The sequence below is a fragment of the Fringilla coelebs genome (genome assembly GCF_963513975.1).
Source record: "Fringilla coelebs genome assembly, chromosome: 8".
Lineage (NCBI taxonomy): Eukaryota > Metazoa > Chordata > Aves > Passeriformes > Fringillidae > Fringilla > Fringilla coelebs.
Genome location: NC_140066.1, coordinates 9,342,993 through 9,364,635, shown reverse-complemented (window position 1 = coordinate 9,364,635; position 21,643 = coordinate 9,342,993). Strand labels below are relative to the sequence as shown.

At 38.4% G+C, this 21,643-nt stretch overlaps 1 protein-coding gene across 1 annotated transcript in view; it reads left to right on the top strand.

Moving 5' to 3' along the window:
* The window catches only part of GRID1 (glutamate ionotropic receptor delta type subunit 1), a 456,933-nt gene that overhangs the window by 417,642 nt on the left and 17,648 nt on the right, over positions 1 to 21,643 (top strand). Inside the window, exons 9-12 of the mRNA XM_084210662.1 lie at positions 6,268 to 6,369; positions 7,706 to 7,903; positions 9,808 to 10,132; positions 11,561 to 11,699. Coding sequence (XP_084066788.1) covers positions 6,268 to 6,369; positions 7,706 to 7,903; positions 9,808 to 10,132; positions 11,561 to 11,699 — 764 coding nt within the window. The remainder of the gene's footprint in view (positions 1 to 6,267; positions 6,370 to 7,705; positions 7,904 to 9,807; positions 10,133 to 11,560; positions 11,700 to 21,643) is intronic.

Genomic DNA, 21,643 nt, shown 5'->3' with positions numbered 1-21,643 from the left:
GCCCCTATACCAGCCTTAAAGATGGCAATCAATCCGCTCACCTGGGAAATGGCAAACTGAGGGGATCACAGTTTAAACCTTGCACTCTGGGACTTTAACAAAATTGTTCCACATGGGACAAAATCATTCTAATCACCTTTGGCTGGGATCCAGCATTATGTGAAATAATTCCTTGGATCTGGTATCTCTGGTGAATTCAAGAACCACCAGAGGGTTCTTTGATTTCCTTTATCTATGTACCTCATATCCTGGATGCGCCAAACCCTTCCCATGAAGAATTGTTTTGCTTAGAAATACTAAAAAAATCCCTGCCCTTTTATCTATTTCTCATTTTACAGTCTTCACTGAGAATGAATAAATGTTTCTAGGAAACAATTTATAAAGGGTCTCTGTAGATTACAATATGTTTGCAGCAGTCGTTCTGTTGCCTTATATCTAGTTTTGTTTCTAATTTTCCCTTTTCTTGGTTATCATTATCTTCAATATTCACAGTTGCGTCTTTCATCCTTTTTGTATGAACTGAATCCTCCATCACAGTAGCAGTTGTCTTGTTCTCCCTTGATATTCTTCCAGCAAGCCTAACTCTTGTTCAGACAGATGCTAACCATGGTGTTAAGAGCGTACATTCTTCTCAGCTGTGTTGTGGCTGCTCTTTCCAGCCCGTGCCATGAGATGTGGAGTCCAGGACCACACTGGTACTTGTGCAGCAGTACTGTTTTACAAGCTTATCATCATTTGCCTCCCACTGTCACCCTGCACAACTTGTTCATTGATTTCTGTGTTTGCTTCTTCAGTTGAAGTATGCCTATTTCCCATTTTTCTGTTCCATAAGTGTTCACTTCTACTTATGCATGATGCATATTATTGTTTTGTATTGGAATTCTTACCACTCCTATTTATTTTTCTCACTGTTTGATATAGTTTGATATATTTTCAGCACTCCTCAGTTTTGAGATATCTTTGCATCACAGACATTTTAATATTTCCTATTTCCTGTTCCAAAACAGTAAAAAAGGCCATTAAGTCAAAAAGATCTTAATATTGATTTGCTGTGAGCTATGCAGAACTTTTCTTCTGATCTTGATACATCATTCTCCATGGTTCCACAGAAGCTAATCTGTAAATCATCTGGTATTGTCTTTTTTCAGGAAGCAAATTTCCCTAGGTGAGGGTTCATAAGACCTTGTATGAAATAAACCTAAAGTTCAGATACAAGCATACTGTCCTCTTCATTTCAGTTACCTATTAATTCTGCAGTACTATTGAAAAAGCAGTCAAGTTTCTCCAGAATGATTTGGTAATTTTTAGGTCTTGCTGCCTCATGCTCATCTTCCTGTGATTCTCTGGAGAAATTTTATTATCATCCATATAGCACCATAAATTTGCAAAAAAATTGCACTAAAATTGGAATAAATGGAATTCTTCTCCCTGAAGGTGTTGCATTCTTAAAGACTCATTAAAGCATCAACAGCCACATCTGTGTCCTTTGACACTAAACCAGATTCCACTTGTAGAAAGAGCAGTGGCAAAGCAACCCCAGGGGAAGCAGCCTTTCTCTCTGCACCCTTTTTCTGACTTTATGCAGCTTTCCATGGTCTCCCTGCCTCTCCCTGACCTTTTATCAATTAGATGCAGTCCTTATGGTGCCCCTTAATGGCAAACTGAGCCTCTTGAGCATTGAGCAGGATGGCATAAAATTTTCACCCAAAGTTTATGTACCATTTGAGACTGGGTTCTCAATCCTCTGCTTCATAGTTTCAACGTGTTTTGGAGTTCTCTGTGGCCGTGGGTGCACAGGTATTCCAGTCACACTGCAAATGTTTGGAAGCAAGATATGTTTTTAATACAAACAAATGCAGAATATCAGACTAGAATGTCTGGATGTAGATGACTTGCTGGTATTTCACTGCAAACAGGGATGGGTTATGCTGCATCACAGAATGTATCTTAAATCAGTTCATCGGGTGATCTCACCCAGTATCTTATCCCTATATTGACTATAAGCTTATGTTTTAGAGTAGAAATGTTAAAATATTCCTAATATGTAGTTCTGATGGATTTTTTGTATCAGTGTTTGGATTTGCTTGCAAGTAAGATTTGAAACCTTTTCATTTTCTGAATCCTCTTATATTATTGTGGATTACACAAATATGAAAAAGTTTTTAACTACTGCTACTACTAATTCAAACTGTGAGTCTTACTACTACCTTGTGAATGGCAGAAAATTCTGTAGATTACTGTTATACTTAATTTGAAAAGGAATTCTGGACTTAAATGTTTTAAGTGGACTTAAATTTTAGGATTTTTAGGATTTAAGTGAAACTCCTTTTATTCCTTAGAACTGTAACAGAGAAGTGTCCAATTTACTCCATTTATTTAATAGCCCACTACCTTATTTCATATTTGTCTCCTGTAAACATTAATTTTCTTGTTTGTGTTGTTTTGTTATCAGGTTCCCTTAAAATCTGCTTGTAGCTGTATTGCAAGGCTTGCAGAGGGAATGAGGCACCAATGTGTAAAATATACATACATGGCAGAAGGACATCATACTTGACATAAACTCTGTTGACTCCAAGATTAAGAAACAAGTTGTCATTGAAATGAAATCTGTTTGAGTCTAACTTTAATCTAAAAGCATTTTTAGATTGTGAGTGGCATAGATTAATTTATTTAACTCCATGGACTGAACAGCTTTTGTGTTCACAGAACATGTGTTCTGGTTGATATGGGTGTCTCTGTCTAGTGGTGTGAGAACTGCCTGCCTTGCACTCTTTTCACTTTCCGGTCTCTTAGAAGTTTTTTGGATTTCAAGTAAGGGGTTCCCAAATTTACTTTCTTTGGATTGTGTAACCTTAGCTCCAAGAAGTTGCTCAAAGTTTTTGGGTTTTGGTAAAATAGAAGGTGTATACTCTGGATAAATTGTAACCATTTCAAACATTAATATGCATTTGCTGAGAATTATATTTTTTATTTCTTATGTGGATCATATTTTTCCTGAAAAGTAGACCATGTTTGGGATGGTGTCATACTTAAAATTGTGCTGGATAGCAGTGACATGCATTATTTGGACAGTAACTACTGCCTTGTAAACTAAAATAGTGTAGATAATCATGTTCAGTACTGTGATAGGCACACTGAACACTTTATTTGCTAATGTCTGTTTTCAACTGTATTTACTAGTAGTTTGGGATAATTTGCATCTCCATTTGGTTGGGCCTGTGACAGACATTTGTTTTGCTTGTGTTTTGAGTGTCTTTGTTTCATCCTGCATTGCTTGTGGAGGGTGAAAACAATGTTAAAATTGTTCTTTTCTCTCTCCAAACTGTTCCTTGAAGTTCTAGTTGAAAATGCAGTAAATATTGACTAAAATTGGAAGCATTTTTTGAGTCAGAATTTTCCAACAAATTACCTTTTTGTCTGAATTCTACATTTGTTTCCTCTGGATAGCTTTTACTGGATGGTTTCGTTTCTGCTGTATGGCTAGAACTAGAGGATTCCCAGCAACAGGGCTATTTCAGAAAGAAAAGCTAGGAAGCTTCAAGTTGAAAATCTTTCATAAACTAGCTGATTTCAAAGCTTGAACTCACATGACCAGGTAACTTGAGAATCAAAAAATCCCACCCAGACTGCCATTAAATACATGTTCCAGAGACCATTGTTGTTTTTTTTTTTAAACACATCCTGGATGTGCTGATTCTGCAAGCAGTTGTTTTTCATAATCAGATCTAAAAGCCCTTTACCTCTTATCAGCTGATGGCTGTGCTATAACCTTTGGCTCCAGACTTCTGGTAGGAAATTTTTGCATATTTCAAAGAATGAAACTCTAATGGCTTTAACTTCAGTACTCATAGTGTGTAACCATGCTGGAAATTAGCCTCTCAGGCACTGATCTTGACAGGTCAGCTGTCACAAATTGATATACATATCTGTAAATACATCAGTCCTATAAACAACATTCTGTCTGCAAGAAGTGGAAGATAAATTTGGCACAGTTCTTAACAAATGAAGTGTTCCAAAGCACAAGAATACAGGGAAAATACCTTCTGGAAATGATTTTCCATATGCTCCGTTTATGATTTTTATCTCTATAGTTTGCTTTTAAGAAGCTGAAAAGTTCGTGCTCTGGAATACTGTTCTGAAGCAAAATATGGTCCTTCTCCTTGCACTTACCCCTGCTGCATAGATGAAGGATCTTTGTCTTCTTTTGAAGAAAAAAAAAAAAAAAAGTCATGGGTTTACACTGTCTTGTCTCCAGTATTTTTTGGAACTCTTTGAGGTAGTGGAGACTATGAAACAGAGTATTTGAGAAGTCTAGGGCCCTTATATGAAATCAGATTTTGAAAGGTGCGTGTGTAGGAGAAAAAATTGATGAGTCAGTCCACCAGTGATGAAGTTATAACTTGAATGTGTTATGGTTCCCATATTTAATGAATATTTAATCATCACCTGTAGATTTTGCAAGCCATTTTGTCAAAAAATCTTGATCATATGCCTAGGACAAACAAAGAAGGTTTAAGCAGTAAGCTTTCTTTACAGATTTGAGACACAATAGATGCTATACACACCTACACTCATCTTTGAAGTCTGTTGAACCATGTTGATTTATGTCAAAGGTAAGATAGGCCCATTTGGTTTGGCAGTAGCAAGGGCTGAGGAACATCTGGAAATATTTCAGAGCAAGCATCTAAATCAAAATTCAAAAGATACCATGGTTACAGTTATTTATCTGCCTGTGCTGCTGCAGACACTTGATGTGCAGACACTCCTCTGTCACTCCAAACTGCCATCACAGGAGGAGAGTGTTCAATCTGAGATGTTTTAGCTTCCAGGAGTGTCATTAGAAAGCTGAAAATTATTCATACATTCTCCTCCTCCATCCTCCAGGTCATCTGGATAAAAGGAGGTTTACCTTGAGTCTTTCCTCTCCTGCATCTCAGCTCTCAAGATATAGTGACTGGAATAATTTTCATCAGTTGTGATAGTCGCTGAATATTCACCGAATGTCTTGTTCTTTTCTAGTTCCCTGTTTATCAGTTTAATGCAACAAACCAGAAATAAAACTATACAGATCTCTTCCATCACATTTTATTTGTTGATTTGATTTGTGAGGCTTTAGGATAAAACTGAAGTCATAGAAATAAATCATGTAAGACATCTAGCCATAGGCATTTTCACTGAAATAAGTTCTTTCCAAGAAGATTTTGACTTGTTACATGAAAATTAGCTTCTGGCAGGAGGAATCCATATTTCACAGATCTTGGACTGTGTTTAATTTCTACAGGGCATGCCTTCAGCTAACAACACTGCTTCCAAATATGTGAGCATAGCATTGGTGTTTAAGAGTACAGCTTAAAAAAAAAAAAAAAGAAGAAAACAGTTTCTACTTGATACTATTTATATCTCTTCTGAACAAAATGACACTGTGGATTCTGTTTGAAGGCAAAAGTAGTCTGACTGCTGCTGCTGCTCAGGAGCATACTTAGATTGAATAATCCAAAGGTCGCTAAAAATTGACTTTTCTATTGAACCTGTTCTATTGAATTGGACTGTATTTCTCTTCAGAAAATGCAGTAAATTAATTTTTAAAATGATACATTTAATTGAAAAATAAAATATTTAGATGTAATGTTCCAGGGAGATATCCTGAAAACATGCATGTGGTACATCTGGTAGATATGAGGTATTTGTTCATCAGGAGTTCAAGAGGCTGTAATTGTTTTAGAGATCAGGTAGTAGTAGGACAAGTACAGAGAAAACAGGACTTGAGACAGGAGCTGAAGAAAATACAAGTTGAGACAGTTTGACACTATAGAACCTCTGTCAAGAATTTATGACTGTAAGTGAGCTAAAACACTGTGGAAAAAAGGTTGGTCATTGGTAAACATAGGGTATTTGAAAATAGGGATCTGAGCAGAGAGGGGAATCTGGGATAGTGCAGCCACAGGTAATGCTGAGGACCGTCAGACAATATAAACTTACTGAGGAGAAGTGTAATGTCAGAGTGAACTAAGTGAAATGAGATGGCAAACACTACAGGTAATAGAGCATTTAAATTGCACCCATCAATGAACGTACATTCAGGCAAGGCACGTGTTTATGTCTGTCCTCAGAATCACACTCACTGTGATCCTACATTAAAGAAAGCCACACACCTCTCAGCCTCCCTCTATCAGTTCTGGATTTGGTCAAGCTGCTGTTAAACATTTTGTAAATGCTGAACGATCCCTGCCTGGCAGTGCTTCAGGCTCTTGGTGCTTTCTGTTCCAGCTGGCGACGTGGGACTCTGAGAAAGGCCTGAACGGCAGCCTCCAAGAGCGGCGTCTGGGCAACGACCTACAGGGAGTGACACTCAAAGTGGTGACTGTCTTGGTATGATCCTTTCTGAGCTCAGGAAACAAAATGCTCAAAATAAAAAGGATCTGACTATTTTGGGCACTTCCCGCAGTGTTTTCCCCTATCATTTTCAGTTCTGTATTTTTGGATGATCAGTTACATAACAAGGAAGATAGATGATGGCCCTTTATTATTTTATGTGAAGCTGTGTACTGTCAGTGATACAGAGCATTTGTTTGTTTGCTTATGCTGTTTTTTCTGCATTGTAATTCCTACCAGGCATAGAACCAGCATAGGGCCTGAGTGCACAGGGGTGCATTCCAGATAGCATCCTCCAGCTTGGATAGGCAGTTTTCAGCATTTCATGGATTTTAAGATCAGATGGGCCAATTATGATAATCTAATCTTGGCTCTTGTACACTGCAGGCTGTAAAATTTAATCAAGTGTTTCCTGCATCAAGCTCATAAATCCCAATTGAGATAAACTATATCTTTTAGAAAGGTGTCATCTTTCCAAAAAAATCATTATGCTTTTGGGACTACTGTCTGTTAAACTCTGGAGTGGTAAAGAGATCCTGTTGGTCAAGTGCTACATTAGGGGCAAATTAGAGCTTGAATGCGTTCCTGGCTAAGATCTTGTAGTCTACAGATTGCAGAATAGGATATCTTTTTTTGTTTTCAATTCTCTTTTTCTGAATCATGGTAGAAATAGGCAGTACCTAAGAGTACATATGTACATGAAGGCATTCCCTCCAGCCCCCAATTTTCTTTCTTCAGTTTATGCTGTAGTTGGTGTGAAAGGTGAGCAAATCCCTTCTCTGACAGTACCAGGCTACCAAGGCAGCCAACTGCAGTGGCTGTGCCACCAAAATCCCTGAGATCTGCAGGAGAGCAGGTCACCTATCCCCAGCAGAAACCATACCACAAAATGCTGCATTTTCTTGGTCCCAAAACATACCTAAATTAAAATACTCCAGAGACCCATGGAGGTTATTCTTTGAGTTTTCAAAATGTTAAGTGTTCACAAAATTGCAGTGGTTTTAGTTTGTGTTTTAGTATGTGTCCTGGATAAAAGATGAGGCCTTATATATAAAAGATAGCTTTCTGAATCTGGGGTTGAATTTATTCTGGAGTCTCTGCTTCTTCTCAAGAGCTATGGAAAAAACAAGGCTATGGATAGGACTCAAGTGCTGAGGCAGTGGTGTCTGGTTGGGAAGTTTCACAGTATCCCATGACACAGTATCCCAGTTTTTGCCTCAGAAGCTGTGCTAAGTTGTCCAGAATTAACTCAGAAAACACCTTCTCTTTTGCTCAGAGAAGTAAACTAAAAATCTTGTTTCAAGTGTCAGTTAAGATACTGTTTTGTTTTCAGGAAGAACCTTTTGTGATGGTGGCAGAGAACATCCTTGGGCAGCCAAAACGATATAAAGGATTTTCCATAGATGTCCTGGATGCACTGGCCAAGAATCTGGGCTTCAAGTATGAGATATATCAAGCTCCTGATGGCAAGTATGGACACCAGCTCCAAAACAGCTCCTGGAATGGAATGATTGGAGAACTCATTAACAAGGTACACAGAGAAGAAGCTGCATTTAAAAAAATTGCAGGAGAATGAGTTAGGATCAAGGCACTAGTGCAGAATGCTTCTGAGCTATGGATGGTTTGAGTGTGGCATAAACTACAATTTAAGACTCTGTATGCAGGATAGGAACTAGAGAGTCTCATTTTATTTGCTTCCAGCTGCTCTCAACATAAATTATATTGGTGTAAATCTATGTGTTTATACTGCTATAAGAATCAAGGTTGTGTTTGTGTGTGTGACGGAATGACTATAGAAAATAGAGAAAAAATAAGGTATTCTCCTTAAAATATTAACTACTAGTATTTTATTTTTTTGTGATTTTGTCTTTGAAAGTTGTTTGTAGATGGGACTTTCTTTCATTTTGTGACAATATGTTCAGTGAAGACCAATGAGTACTGACAATGCGTTTGACTCCCAAACAGGAAAAGTGGCGTTAGTAATAGAGCATCAGAATTTAAACTGGTCTCAAGATTATTCATTCATTTAAAACTGACAGGACCAAAATTCTTAATTACAGTATTGCAAATCTAAGAGTAAGTTAATTGAAATCCATTTAAGTAAATGGGTAGAATTTGTAGGTTTGAATCTCCCAGAGAATGAAATGAGTCTATTTTGTTCATGTTCTTGCAACCTCATGTGGGACAAGCGTTAATCAAGAAGAAGAATCAAAGGAATTAATATTCCATGTTGCTGCTTTTTGTAGAAAAGGTTACTCTTCTTCAGTGGAGGTTATTACTGAAAGTGAAAGCTTTCTCATTATCTTGTAAATAGGTGGCTCAGTATCTGTAAGGAGATGTTCAGGAAGAAATAGAAGCAATTAAAGCTATTGCAAACATGCGTGTGATAATGGAATGTTCTTGGTTGGTGCTAGGGTGCATAAAGAATTTTTAACTTATTTTGCATTGACATAAACTGTTTGAATTTAATGGATTTAAAAATAAGGTAAGAATTCCTGTTAAATTTCTTTGGAAATTACTTTCTTTGAAGCAATAAAATATCTATTATGCTATTTTTAAATGGTATTTCTGCAATCATTTGTTCCACAGACTCCAAAGGGTTTCAAAGAAAACCTCCCTCGTCTAATATTTGCTTTACATTCCCTACACAATTAGAGATAGGAAACTGAATGTATATTCTGGTTTTTTTTGAAGAGGCCTCTTTTTATTAAGACAGAAAATATTGAAAATCTAATTGAAGCTCTTCAAAAGCTTTGGGAATCTTATTTATTACCTCCTATCTTACCCTTCATCATACTCTTTAAGGATTGCCTATGTGCAAAACTAGCTTGTTTTAAATATAGAACCCAAAACAGTTTCAGGAACAAAGTTGCCTTTGTGCATTCTTCCTGTTACCAGCTTTTTCCATCACTTTATTCATTTTAAAAAACAAACAAAATCTTCTCCCCAGTTGTCCTATGAAATCTCTTCATGAATATGGAAAGTTGGCAATTCTGCAGGGAGAATTAGCTCTTCCCACCCTGCTAACAAATGCACAAGCTAAATAAATGGTGTTTCTCTTTTTATTGCCTACAGTGCTCTGGCTTAGTATGGTTTGGAGCTTTAGGCCTTCTTTGGAAAACAAGTCAGGGATAAAGGTTAAATAAGCTACCCTTCCTCTAGAGAGGAGTAAGGGTCATGCTTCTCATTCAAGAGAACCTTGACAGGTTATGTTTCATTACTCTTATTTGGACCAGTGCAATTAACTAATGTTTAAATGGTTAAGGGGATTCTGGTTTTATTTTTCAAGCATTAATATAAATGCATCTAAATGTTTTAAGTTATAGAAGGAAGGGCATGGAGTCGCTTGGTTTTTAGAAAGCTTCTCCTTAAGGCTCACGCCTACCAAACTCCTGGCGGCAGGGAGCGATGTGACGTGCTGCGTTTGTCTTGCAGAGAGCAGACCTGGCCATCTCAGCCATCACCATAACACCTGAGCGGGAGAGCGTGGTGGACTTCAGCAAGCGCTACATGGACTATTCCGTGGGCATCTTAATCAAAAAGCCTGAGGAGAAGATCAACATCTTCTCCCTCTTCGCTCCTTTCGACTTCGCGGTGTGGGCCTGCATTGCGGCGGCCATCCCCATCGTGGGGGTGCTGATCTTCGTGCTGAACCGCATCCAGGCGGTGCGGGCGCAGGGCGCGGCGCAGCCCAGCCCCTCCGTGTCCTCCACCCTGCACAGTGCCATCTGGGTCGTGTACGGAGCCTTCGTGCAGCAAGGTACCGAGCAACAGCCCTCAGAGCGGGCAGCGCAGCTCAGCCCTGCCCACAGTGGGCTAGAGGTGCGACGGGGTGGGCGTGGATTATGTTTTATTAGCCCAGATGAGCAAAAGAGGGAAAGGTAGGCAAGTTTGGGGCTTTATGTCTTTTTTTATGCCTTTTCTGTCTCAGTAAGTCCAGAAAAAGCACTGGCAGGCTTTTCCTCTTCGGGAAAATTGTTACACTGGAAATAAACTACAGAGCTGCTTGGTGCAGAATTGCAGCGCTTCTTCAGCTCTGAAACTAGAACCTTTTTAATTGTTTAATGTATAAATGGAAATAGAAATGTGTCAGCTCATGCAGCCTCCTGTATTTACTGGAGCAGTGAAGTGCATTTTGATGAAAAAAGTGCATTTTGATGAAAAAATGCATGACTTAGAAATACATTCATTTTTAAACTCACGTGAGATTGTTTGTCTCTTGGTTGTTTGAACTGAGTATGTAACTAACTTGACACTCAGGAATCTCTAGGCATAGGATGAATCCTACTGAATTCAGTAAGACTGCTGCCATTAACAAAGTCATTTTCGTAACTAATTGTTTACAAAATCTGCCCACGCAGTTTTTTGTGCCATATTTAGAATGTTAGTTGTATTCTTGGAAAGCAGGTTTCATTGAATGCTGACGTATGGGTAAAGTTGTTAACTTTTTTCTACATATTTTTCATTGGGATTGCAAGCTTCTAAAGCTTCAGCTGGAAAATCCATCCTATTGCTATGAAACTTGGTCCTTCATCTCATTAAGGTAGAAGCCTTGATAGGGTTAAGTGCAGTAAAATATAATCAACACAAACATATGCTGAAGTAAGTAGAACCAGCTGTATGGTGAGGTATAGTCTCTGATGGTACTCAGGAATAACTGTGCTTGAAGTCTGCTGGAAAGAAGCTTTCATGTGATTTGAAATCTTGTAAAGGGTAACAAGTAATGACACTAATGCTTCAGTCTTTGCAGATTTAAATACAGCAAAGATAGCACACAAACCATTAGGCAGTTCTGTGGGACTTTTGTTCCAATTCTGAAAGGGTAATTGAAAACAGGATATTACTATAACCTGAACACTGTAATGATTTAATTCCTGCATATTAGTTGTGCTTCACCATTCAACTTTATTTAGAACATTTTTCATGTTCTTTAGATTTGATCCTCACTAATTCTCAAGGGAAATATTTTGAAAGATGATTTTTTAGAACTGTCTAGGGCAAGAGGTAGACTGGAAAAAACACTTGTGAATTATCAGCCTTAACAGAAGCAGTGCTTTTCCCACAGTGAAAGGGTAGACTGGAGGGGAATCAGAGAGAAACTCAACAAAGTTTAACATACATGGGCACACAGAGGGTGATTGCAAATGGAAGCTGCTGAGAGACCCTCCATTTCTCTGTTTATTTGTAGGGGGTGAATCCACTGTCAATTCTGTGGCGATGCGCATTGTCATGGGAAGCTGGTGGCTCTTCACCCTTATTGTGTGCTCTTCCTACACAGCGAATTTAGCAGCATTTCTCACAGTATCAAGGATGGATAATCCCATAAGGTAAGAGCCTCTTCTTAACACGAAGCTGGAAACCTGGATTTCACAGGAAGGTATTATCCATTTCAGTGCTCATTCTTGCAAGAAGGGGATAACTCTAATAAAATACTCTGCTTATTTACAGTGGCTGTTTTTCTGTCCTCTCCCCCTCTTCACTTCACTCCAACAGCCCTCAAGCACTTCTGAGGGAGGGGACAATGGCACTTTAGTTCTGTATTTTTCCAGAAGAGAGGTCTCTCATGTCCTGCTGGTTGTTTGGTTGCAATTTGTGTGTGTGTAACTTGGGGGTTTTTTTCTGCAAATTTGAAGGTCAAAGCTTTTCTTTGTTTTTTTTTCCTCACAAAATGTGGACAAAATTTCCACCTTCATGGTGGAATGGAGTACTGGGAGGGCCATTGAAATTTCATACTCAGTGCTGACAAGGTTAGAGCCTGATATCTCATGTTTGATGTGGTAGTGATGGAGTGGAGCAGTAGCAGTGCAGCACAGGCTCTTCTAGTAAGTGCTGAGCCAAGGATTTCAGGTCTTAGAGGGTAGCACTGTTAAGCTGCTGCTCTTATTTGGGATTGCATTGGGAAGACTGGCACAGAATGTTTGTGTTCTCTTCCTGAAACAGAAAAATTGTCACTGAGGTGAGGCTGCCACTTGTGGTTTCTGCACAGAAGGACTTAAGTCCATTTCTTCTAAGCTTGAGTTCAACAGAATTTCCAATTTTTAGCTTGCCAATGTTCACTTGCAAGTAATGTAATGCTTTGTGTGGATATATCATCATCATCATCATCATCATCATCATTATACCAGGCCAAAACCTTAGCAGGCTTTGGTTTTAAATTCACTTTCTGTTAGTTTGACCTTAATAAATGGTCTTAACAGTAACACAAATAAGTACTCCAATTTCTGGAAATACCATGAGAAACTATGTAGAATAAAACTATCCATGTATGATGCCTGGATGTACTGCAGCTAAGGTTAAGCTCAGTGAATAAATTGCTCTTGAAAAGCAAGACACAAATAGCTATCCAGAAAGCTTGACTAATGGTATTCTTAAAAATGTCTGACGGTTCTATTTCTTTCACTGCAGAAGAAATTTTCTGTTTGGTCTAATCAGTACTTTCCAAAACTCAGCAATGTTCAGAGGAGGACAAAAGTTTCAGTGTAATTACATGAGGAATCTCCCCAAAAAAAGAGGTTTAAGAGCAGAACTCTGGATTTTTAGAAGAGGTCTTTGAGTATGAGCTGTTACAACATTTACAAGGGATTTTAAATCCCCTTCTTGTTAAAATGAAAGGACATTGCTAAGAATCTTGAGGAGATAAGTTATTTGGGTAAAGGACCTGCTCAGAATTGTTTCACAAGTATTGAACTCAGGCACCCTTCTACTGCTAGAGATGGCAGCTGGAGAATAGGAATTAAAAGCCTTTCTATACCTAATGGTAGGTGCCACTTTCCAGATCCCTTTATCATGTCCCCTTATACAAGTTGAGGATGTAGAAGTAAGAAAGCATCAGCAGTGTAATTCAGGTGCCGGAATGTAAATGCCAAAAGAAATTTAAGTTGCCAGAAGTTTCACTGTCTATGTTCCACCTACTTGGCTGTAGGGGCAGGGATCTCTAGTGGGTGTTGTCAGCCCTAATGTGCATAGTTCATATTGCCTGATGTCAAAATTGGTCCTGGATGCTGTGGTTTAGGTTCCAAATCATTCCTAAGTGTCTTGGAGAGAGGAGGTGGAGTAAAGAAATAGTTTCTCTGGAAACTTGTGTTGAATCTTCATCCATCTCTGACCTGTGATTTTCATGTCCCCACTCTTTAAATGAAACAGCTTATAAAATAATTTGTCAGATTTAGAACAAGTGGTTTTTTTTCTGAGAAAGGAAATTCCTGCCTTTCATTAATTAATCACGGCCTTGTGCCTCAGCTCCCCATTCTAGCTGGCTTCACATTATATGATGTGCAGTGAATGTTTTTGCCTGACTCTGCCACTCAGCTTGCCTGCATTCTGTCTTTCATGAATCCAGAAAGGAATACTTATGTGAAATCAATTTTTCCCACCCAAAGAGCCACAATGAGCTAGAGCTGAATATTTGCTCACCAGCTGAGAGCTACCAAATCTATCTGTGTACACTTCCATTGTTAAGAGGAAACAACCCCCATCTTTTCAGTAAATGTCTGCTGTTATCTCTCCCTCCATAGAGAAGTCCTCTGGTGTTCAGTGCTGCTGCCTCCAAAGTGCCAGCAGGAGAGAAATAAGTATTATGATGCTGCAGTAGCTGCAGTATAGTTAAGATTTTCATTACAAGACTGATTTTCTTCCCAAGCCCTCTCTAAAATGCCTAATAGAAATTGTTTCAGTGTCAAATTTGGCATGTGTGGTCTGTGACTAGTGAAATAGAAGTATGTTTGATTGAATAACTAGGTGTCAATCAACCCAGTGATCACTGCCTCCACAATTTCACTGCAAAACAAGTGTGTCATAGAAATCATAAACAATATTTATTAGAAAGGGTCTTGGTGAGACATTCACTGAAGCGAAGTTGAACTGTTGGAAGGCAGATTTTTAGAATTATCGTGTCAGATGAAAGCCTGCTGATAAGGGAATACTGTTTTTTGGTTTTTATATCTGGCATCAGCAAGTCTCACAAGGCTATTCCACCCTGCTGTGACTTTCAGAGATTTCCTGTGGCTCATAGGAAGGTGAAATGTCCAGTGTAGGAGGAATGGCAGAAAGCAGCTTTGATCTGCCACCTGAATTTGTTTCCTGACAGTTACTTTGTAAATCCCAAACAGGATTTTTTGTCCAGGTGTCTGGATCCCAAGTAAGAGACGTGCTTAACTTGGAAAGAAAAACTATTCTTCTCATTGGATTTTCTCAAAACGTGAAGGGCTTCATCTCAAGTGTGCTAACAAGAAGAGGCGCTGCCTATGTGGTCTGGCGTGACAGCACATGCTTCCTTGCTCCTCATGTGTCCTGTGTGCCCATCATTCATCCTGGTGTTATGTGGTGGTGGGATGGGTCCAAACATGGAGTTTGAGGCCCACATGATAACCTCTATCCCCTCAGGAGCTCAAAGCTGACAGGAAATTTGGTGTACCTTCCTTGGCTGCCCTCAATTTTTCAGTTGCTAGTAGCTGGTGCTTCTGCTTCTGCCCTCCGTTGATCTTTTAATGCTGCTTCTTAATCCCTTTGTCCAAATTACCTCCTGCACTTCTCATCTTGTCTGGGCCCCACCTCCCAGCCAGGGAACAAAGGCAATGTCATGGTTATCTCAGGATTTCTGTGTGTATGGACATCCACAGGCAGGGCAGTGACACATCAAGCAGATTTCCTGACCCCTTATGGGCAGAGGAGAGAGATGTTATCCAGTTCAGTATGAAAAAGGGAAGGCAACTACTGGTGGCAACTACTTTGGAGCTTAGGTTAGGAAGCTGTGATACATGTTCTAACTTTGTAAATAATCAATTCTCAATTTTTGTTTTTAATAAGAAATCTAGGTAATGTTTAGAACCTGTGCTAATCCTGAACAAACTTGTTTAAGTTTAAACTCCAATGATTTGCATTTACTATTCTAATATTTGCCTTCAGTACTGTGTGCAGCTGAGGAGTCTTCTAATGGGTCAGTCTACCAAGTAAGGCAGAATTATTACATGCGAGTTTGTTCTTTCTTTTGTCTTATTACATTTTCAAACAGCTCTTGGATCTGCTGTCTGACCTTCCATTTGTAATTATGAGTTTAATTAGCAGTGACTTACATTCCAGTTTCATTTCTTGTTAACAAGCAGACTACATGCACTTCAATAGCTGCACAGATATTCTGAAATTCAGGTTTAGGAGAGCTTGTCTGACAAGAGGCTAGAATCTTGCAAGAAAAATAGGACATGAAAAAGGTATTCTATTTTCAAATTCAAAAGAGTTTAATTTTTTTTCAAATTGATCCTTAAATTTGTACATGCTATGGATGCCTTGAGAGGCATCTGTATTATATGCATTCATGAACTGCACACAAATGCATAATTTATCTGCTTTAAGATCTCCGCTGTTGTTTCATGATTTCAGATTTACTTATTTGTGTTTTGATCCCCCTATTTCTTGTGTTTTGGTGACAGCTGAATATTTAGAGCAGCTTAGTTGGGGTAATAGGCCAGCACTTGGAAGACTTGGGTGCAATTCTTTTTCTACCACAAGCTTTCACTGATCTTGGCAAGCGTAGCCTCCTCCCTGTCTTGGTTCTCTTTCTGTATAACACAGTAGTAATATTTTCTTAAATGGCATATTGTCAGTTTAGCTGTTTTAAAGATGATGGCCATAAATGACCATATTATTGTAGCACTGCAGGTATCAAAAAAAGATATATTTCCTGGGTTGCCTACAAAGCAGAAGCAATATCAAAATATTTTATAATAAAATGAGAAAATACTTGGGAGATGCCAGCCAGAAGGAAATGAACAAACATTTCATCCGCTATAGTTAAGTGGATTTGATAGGCTTGGTGGCAAGAACCTCACCAGAATCCCTCTGTATTCACAGCAATTTTGTCTTGAAATTCCTCATGTTTGAAAACAGCCTTTTTCTTGTTAATATCAGATGTGTCTTTTAAAATATTTCATTGGATTTTCTTTTGTTATGTTTAATTTGTACTATGTTTTGCAATGTCTGTTCAACACCTCAGGCATGTTGGCAGGAGGCACGTAGGAATGAGCATGATAAAAAATAATTATTGTGATTATCATTAAAGGCCTGTGAGCAAAAGCTTCAATCATTAAATAACTAGATTTAGTCCTTCTATTAAAAAAAGGCTAAAAAAGTGTATAAAAAAGATGCAAGAATTCAAAACTTTTTTTCATTTCCAGAACATTCCCTCTCTGGAGCACAGGAGTGAAATTTCCTAGGAAAAGCTCTGTGCAGCGGGGCAGCAGTGCTCAGGGGCAGAGCTTGCCAGCATTTGCCTTCAGGCTCTGCTCAGGACAAGGCACTGGGCTGCTTCCAGTGCTCCAGCTCCCATTGTTTGTCTTTTCATTTCACTCCTATTGATGGTGCTGCCCAGTGGGTGCTGCCTGGAAAGCCACAGAGTCTGGAGCCTTTTGAAAAGCTTTCTGAATGCTGGCATATGCCATTCAAACATGGTTTAAAATGGATCCTAATTACTCCTCTAATTGAACAAGCAGGCAAGCATCTAAGTGCAAATATTTCCCAGGGACATTTTTCTGAGAAAAATGAGAATGCACAGCTGAAAATCAAGCTTGTGTTCCATCATTCCAGCTGCCATTAAAAAATGTGGTGTAGATTGGAGATCAATGGCAAACCAAGAGATTTGTGATTCCACACCTCTCCAGCTTGACTTTTGAGAGACCTATATCATAGCATCTCTTCATTTGTTCTGGTTACTGAGAAGTTCTGTGACTGAGGTGGGTTGAGACATTAAAATTCAGATGCATGCAGAGTTTAGAGAAGAAAATGGTTTGGATATAACATTAGCAAAATCTACCATCTGTGCAGGTAATAAAATCTTTATTATTTTTTTTCTTTTGCTTTGAAAGAAGAAAAATCTATCAAGAGTAGCAGCCCTCAGGACAGCCCATCAAAATGTACAAGGATTGCTTTAAATCTGTTATTAGGTATCTCTTTGGCTCAGACAGAGTCACCTTTTGGGTCACATTGTCTCACATTAATATAGGTTATTCCCCTGCTGTCCACAGAGGAGCTGTTTGCTTTCTGCATGCATTCAATCCCACTGGCCCCTGACTTACACCTTCCTTGTTGTAAGATGATGTTTCTTTTTATTACATGGATAGCACTTATGACTTATTTTGTCAAGTTGTATTTTCTATTTGACTCCTAAGGGATAAACAATACATAACACAGTAATAGAAGATTTTTGCTTAATAGGATACTTAGATTTCTATTATTTTTTCTCTAAAGAAGCTGATTGAATGTCTTATATGAACTGATAATAGCATTTAATATAGCAGGATATTAAAAAAGCAAAATAATTATTACTATAGCAAATCAAACAGAAAGGGCCTTAAGCTTCAGACAACTCCTAACAGCTCAATCCATCATCTCTAAAGACAAAAAAAGAGGAAGAAGAAAAACTCCGTAGAGAATTCTCTTTTGGAAATAATTCTCTGTCTGAACCATTAAAGAGGTTGGCCAGTGGGGTTTTTTTCCCACGTTTTTAGGCAGATATCTTAATGACATTGTGAAGTGAAGCAGCTGCCTGCAAACCAAACCAAACCCCTTTAAAATAATGTGTATTTTATATAATTTATCTGTACTGGTCAGAGCCATCAGTGTAACAGTGGGCCCTATTATAAAAGCCATGCAGGTTCTGTTAGAGTGTAATGGAGTGAAGATTACTGCATAGGTTTCCAAATTGCCAGAAGATCTCTCTGAGAGCATTCCTGAAGCCAGAACAAATAAATTACATTCACAAAACTACCAATACTTAGTAAACACTTAATCACACTGAGTTCATTTCTGCAAAAGCATGAGATTGAATTGAAGGTCACTGTTCTCACTTATAAGAAGTTGTACCTGTTTTTTTAATTGCTGTCACTTCAGACAGGGCATACATAGGCTTCCTACTCTGCTAATCTCCTGAAATATTTTGGGAACTGCTTCATTTGTTCATGTAAAAAACACCTTGCAGAATTCCTCACCAACATTCCCATATGAGCAGTGTTGTGTTTGTGCCATGATTGTTCAGTGTTAGATTTTCTCACCCACCTAAAGCAAAGGTAGTTTTCTCATCTGCTCTGGACACTGGAACTTCAGTCAAGGGCTGACACAAATAGCTTTCTGCAGTGACAAATCATGCAACCTAAATTTATTGGTGTTGTGAGGAGGATTTATGTTTGCTACTTGATTCTTTTTATCTCATGCATTTGCACAATTCCCATGCATTTATAGTATGTATGGTTAGCTAGTCCAATGGCTGCACTACTCTTTAAAATTTAAAGAGAATGATTTTGGTTTTCTAGTCCTGAAACAGCTCTTGCAGAAACTCTTGCAGCTTCTTATAATTTCTTTAATAGTTCCTCATGTTAAGATAGTTTGCATCTGTGTCTTTGATATGGTATCTGTCAGGAATTGCCAGCCCTTCTGTATCCTTTATCCTTTAAAGCAACACCCCAAGAGATTTTCCTCTCTAGTTCTTGATGTTTGTTGAGTCTGGTCTTTTGAAATGTAGTATTTTTACATTGTTAATCTTGTTTGGGTTTTTCTTCTGCCTCAGGATATTAAACTCCAGCATCTTGCAAACATTTTTAATCTGGATGCTTTTCTCTTTAGATTTCCATTTAAATCTATCAGATCTAAAATAGCCACTCCCCTCATAAATGTCTCCATGACAGAAGAGCATTCATTTTCACATCAGACACTCTTAGCACCTTAACTGATATATAGGAAGATATTTCATCTACTGAAAAAAACAGTTGTTCCAATACATTCTAAAATATTTATCAACCATCTTGCTATGAAGTGGAAATCTGTAAGCTTGCCATTTAAAGGAAGGCTTTAAAAATTGAGTATCTTTTTAAAGAGATTTAGAAACTATTCCTGATGAAGTAAAAACAAACCCAAAACAAACAAACCCACAAACCAAACCAAAAAAAAAAAAAAGCCCAGCAAAACATTTTTAATCAGTGCAGGTCATGGTTGTTTAGGGGAGAAAAGAACTTACTTTCCTTGGGAAGTAAGACATGGTACTGTTTATTACCATGAGTGCCATACTTTTGGTTCTTACTTTGCAAAATATTTTCTGGAGAAAAAAAAAGCTTTTCTGGAATAGTCCTGTGTTGCTAAGAGAAGGGTTGCATGTTTTCTTTCCATTTCCTGGGCTCGTCTGCCTTGCTGAGCAATATTCTCTTCTGCACGTGTGCTCCTTTATATTATAATACAGGAGTGTTTCCAGACTCATCTGGAGATGAGGGAGAGAACAGCATGGCCTCAGAAAAGCTGTTTTGATACAGCTGACAAAGTTTGTTGCATTATAAGAAATGTAATCACAGGCATTGAAGTTGTTTTGCCTTCTAAACCATTAAAACCAGCCTGAGAGAATGTGCCACTGATTTAATTTAATTGATTTATGAATAGTCATGTCTATCTAGAAAATAGAAAACCATCAGTCAGAATGGGGTGGATGTTAAATACTGTGTTTCTTACATATGGCACTAATGCAATTTCCAAGCTCATATTTCAAGGTATATAATTAGGCTGCCCAATAAACTAATTAATCTCAATATAATGAGCAGCCAGTTGTTTTTGATGTGCTTTTTTGGTGCTTTCTAGTATGAGGTTCAGTATTCAGAGAGGCTTGTGTTCAGGATGAGGAGAAGGAGAAGACAAAGCGTAAGGTCTCTGTTCCTGGTCACCTTCCTGTACATCAGGATGAGATGGAAGTGCACCATACACTGTGTGCTCAGTCTGGGTCCTCTGAGAAACAGGCATGTGGGCCTGCAGACTTTGAAATATGCATATGTAGTGCATGCACTTTAGACATCAATAATAACTGATGAATGCTATATGTGCTTTCAGTATTAATGAAGAGCCCTATATTTTGATTTCCCAGGAGTATGCAGCACATGCTCTAGCAATCAAGGTGCCTCTTCAGAGTCCCTCTGTTTTCTTCTCCTCCTTCTGTCAACAGTGATAGCTTCTGCTCTGCTCCCTGTGGTAAGGGAAGGGTGTGAAGCTGTTTTCCAGCATCACATTGTACCTTTGACAGATCTGAATTCATCCAGCCCCCTCCATCCCAGCTATGAGACTGCTGACATGCAGGACTCCTGATAAATCAAAACTTAATAAAGAGCTGTGTAGGACCTTGCTTCACACTGGGATTTCATGGACTTTAATGATATCCTAACAGTCATTGTACAAAGTACCACTAACCCTGAGTAAAGGCTTTATAAGCCAGCACCTAGAAGCCAAACTTATCTGCTGCCCACTCAATTTAATTAAAAAGCTACTCTTTGTCATCTGAGCACAAAACAGAACAGCAGCATTATCAGTACTTAGAACAGCAATGGAAAAGGAAGAAAGCAATTTCTTCCCTCTCGATCTGAATCATTAATCTTCATTAGGATTTTTAGCTTCTGAATGTGAGCTGTAGAAGGCATCAGCATAGCAAACAATTTAAAGTGCATCTGCATATGTAATAGGATGTAATAGGTAGTTTGTTATTTTCATTATAGGTAAAAGCATGTGTCAGTTGCCAGATGTGTTTGATTCAGACAATATGATTTTCATGCCAACTTTATGATATGTTTGATTTAGGTGAAGTGACTAAAACCTGCTGTTGGGATCAAGGTGCTGTTAAACACCAGCTGCATTTTTTTATTTTAATTAATAATTTAAGGAGTAGAATACCTTGCCTTAATTAACATGTTAACCCTTTGAGCTACTCAGAGAAAAGCCACAATGGCAAAGCAATTTAAAAGGAAATCAAGGAAATACTCAAAGGAAGTCCAAACAGGAGTATTTTTTCCTCCAAACATGCTCTTGACATGTTTTCACCTTTTCTTTGCATTTTAATTTCCTTCTTACTGTTGAATGGAATATGGAGTATGGATAAAGGATCCAGGATTACCCAGATTTTTTAGTAGGGCTGATTATTCTGGATTTGCAGGGTGAACAGCAACTGCTCATAGCTGCTCTGAATGCCTTTTCAGACTTTAAACTGAATCTGCCAATGTGGTACAGATGCACTGTTGTGCCAAATCTTTCCTTGATCTCTTCTGAAAAGCTGCCCAGTCATGTAGCAGTTTAAATGTGGATCTGAGCATACAAATTAAAACTCCAGATTTTGAAATCCTGGGCTTGCATTTTAAAAGAAACTCTAATGTGTTAGATGCTCAGAGTGTCTCTTTGTCAATTGCAAACATGGCGGGAAACTGGGAAATATCTCAAGGTTATAAATTCTTAAAAATACGGAAAAATGGTGTGGTGAAGAGGG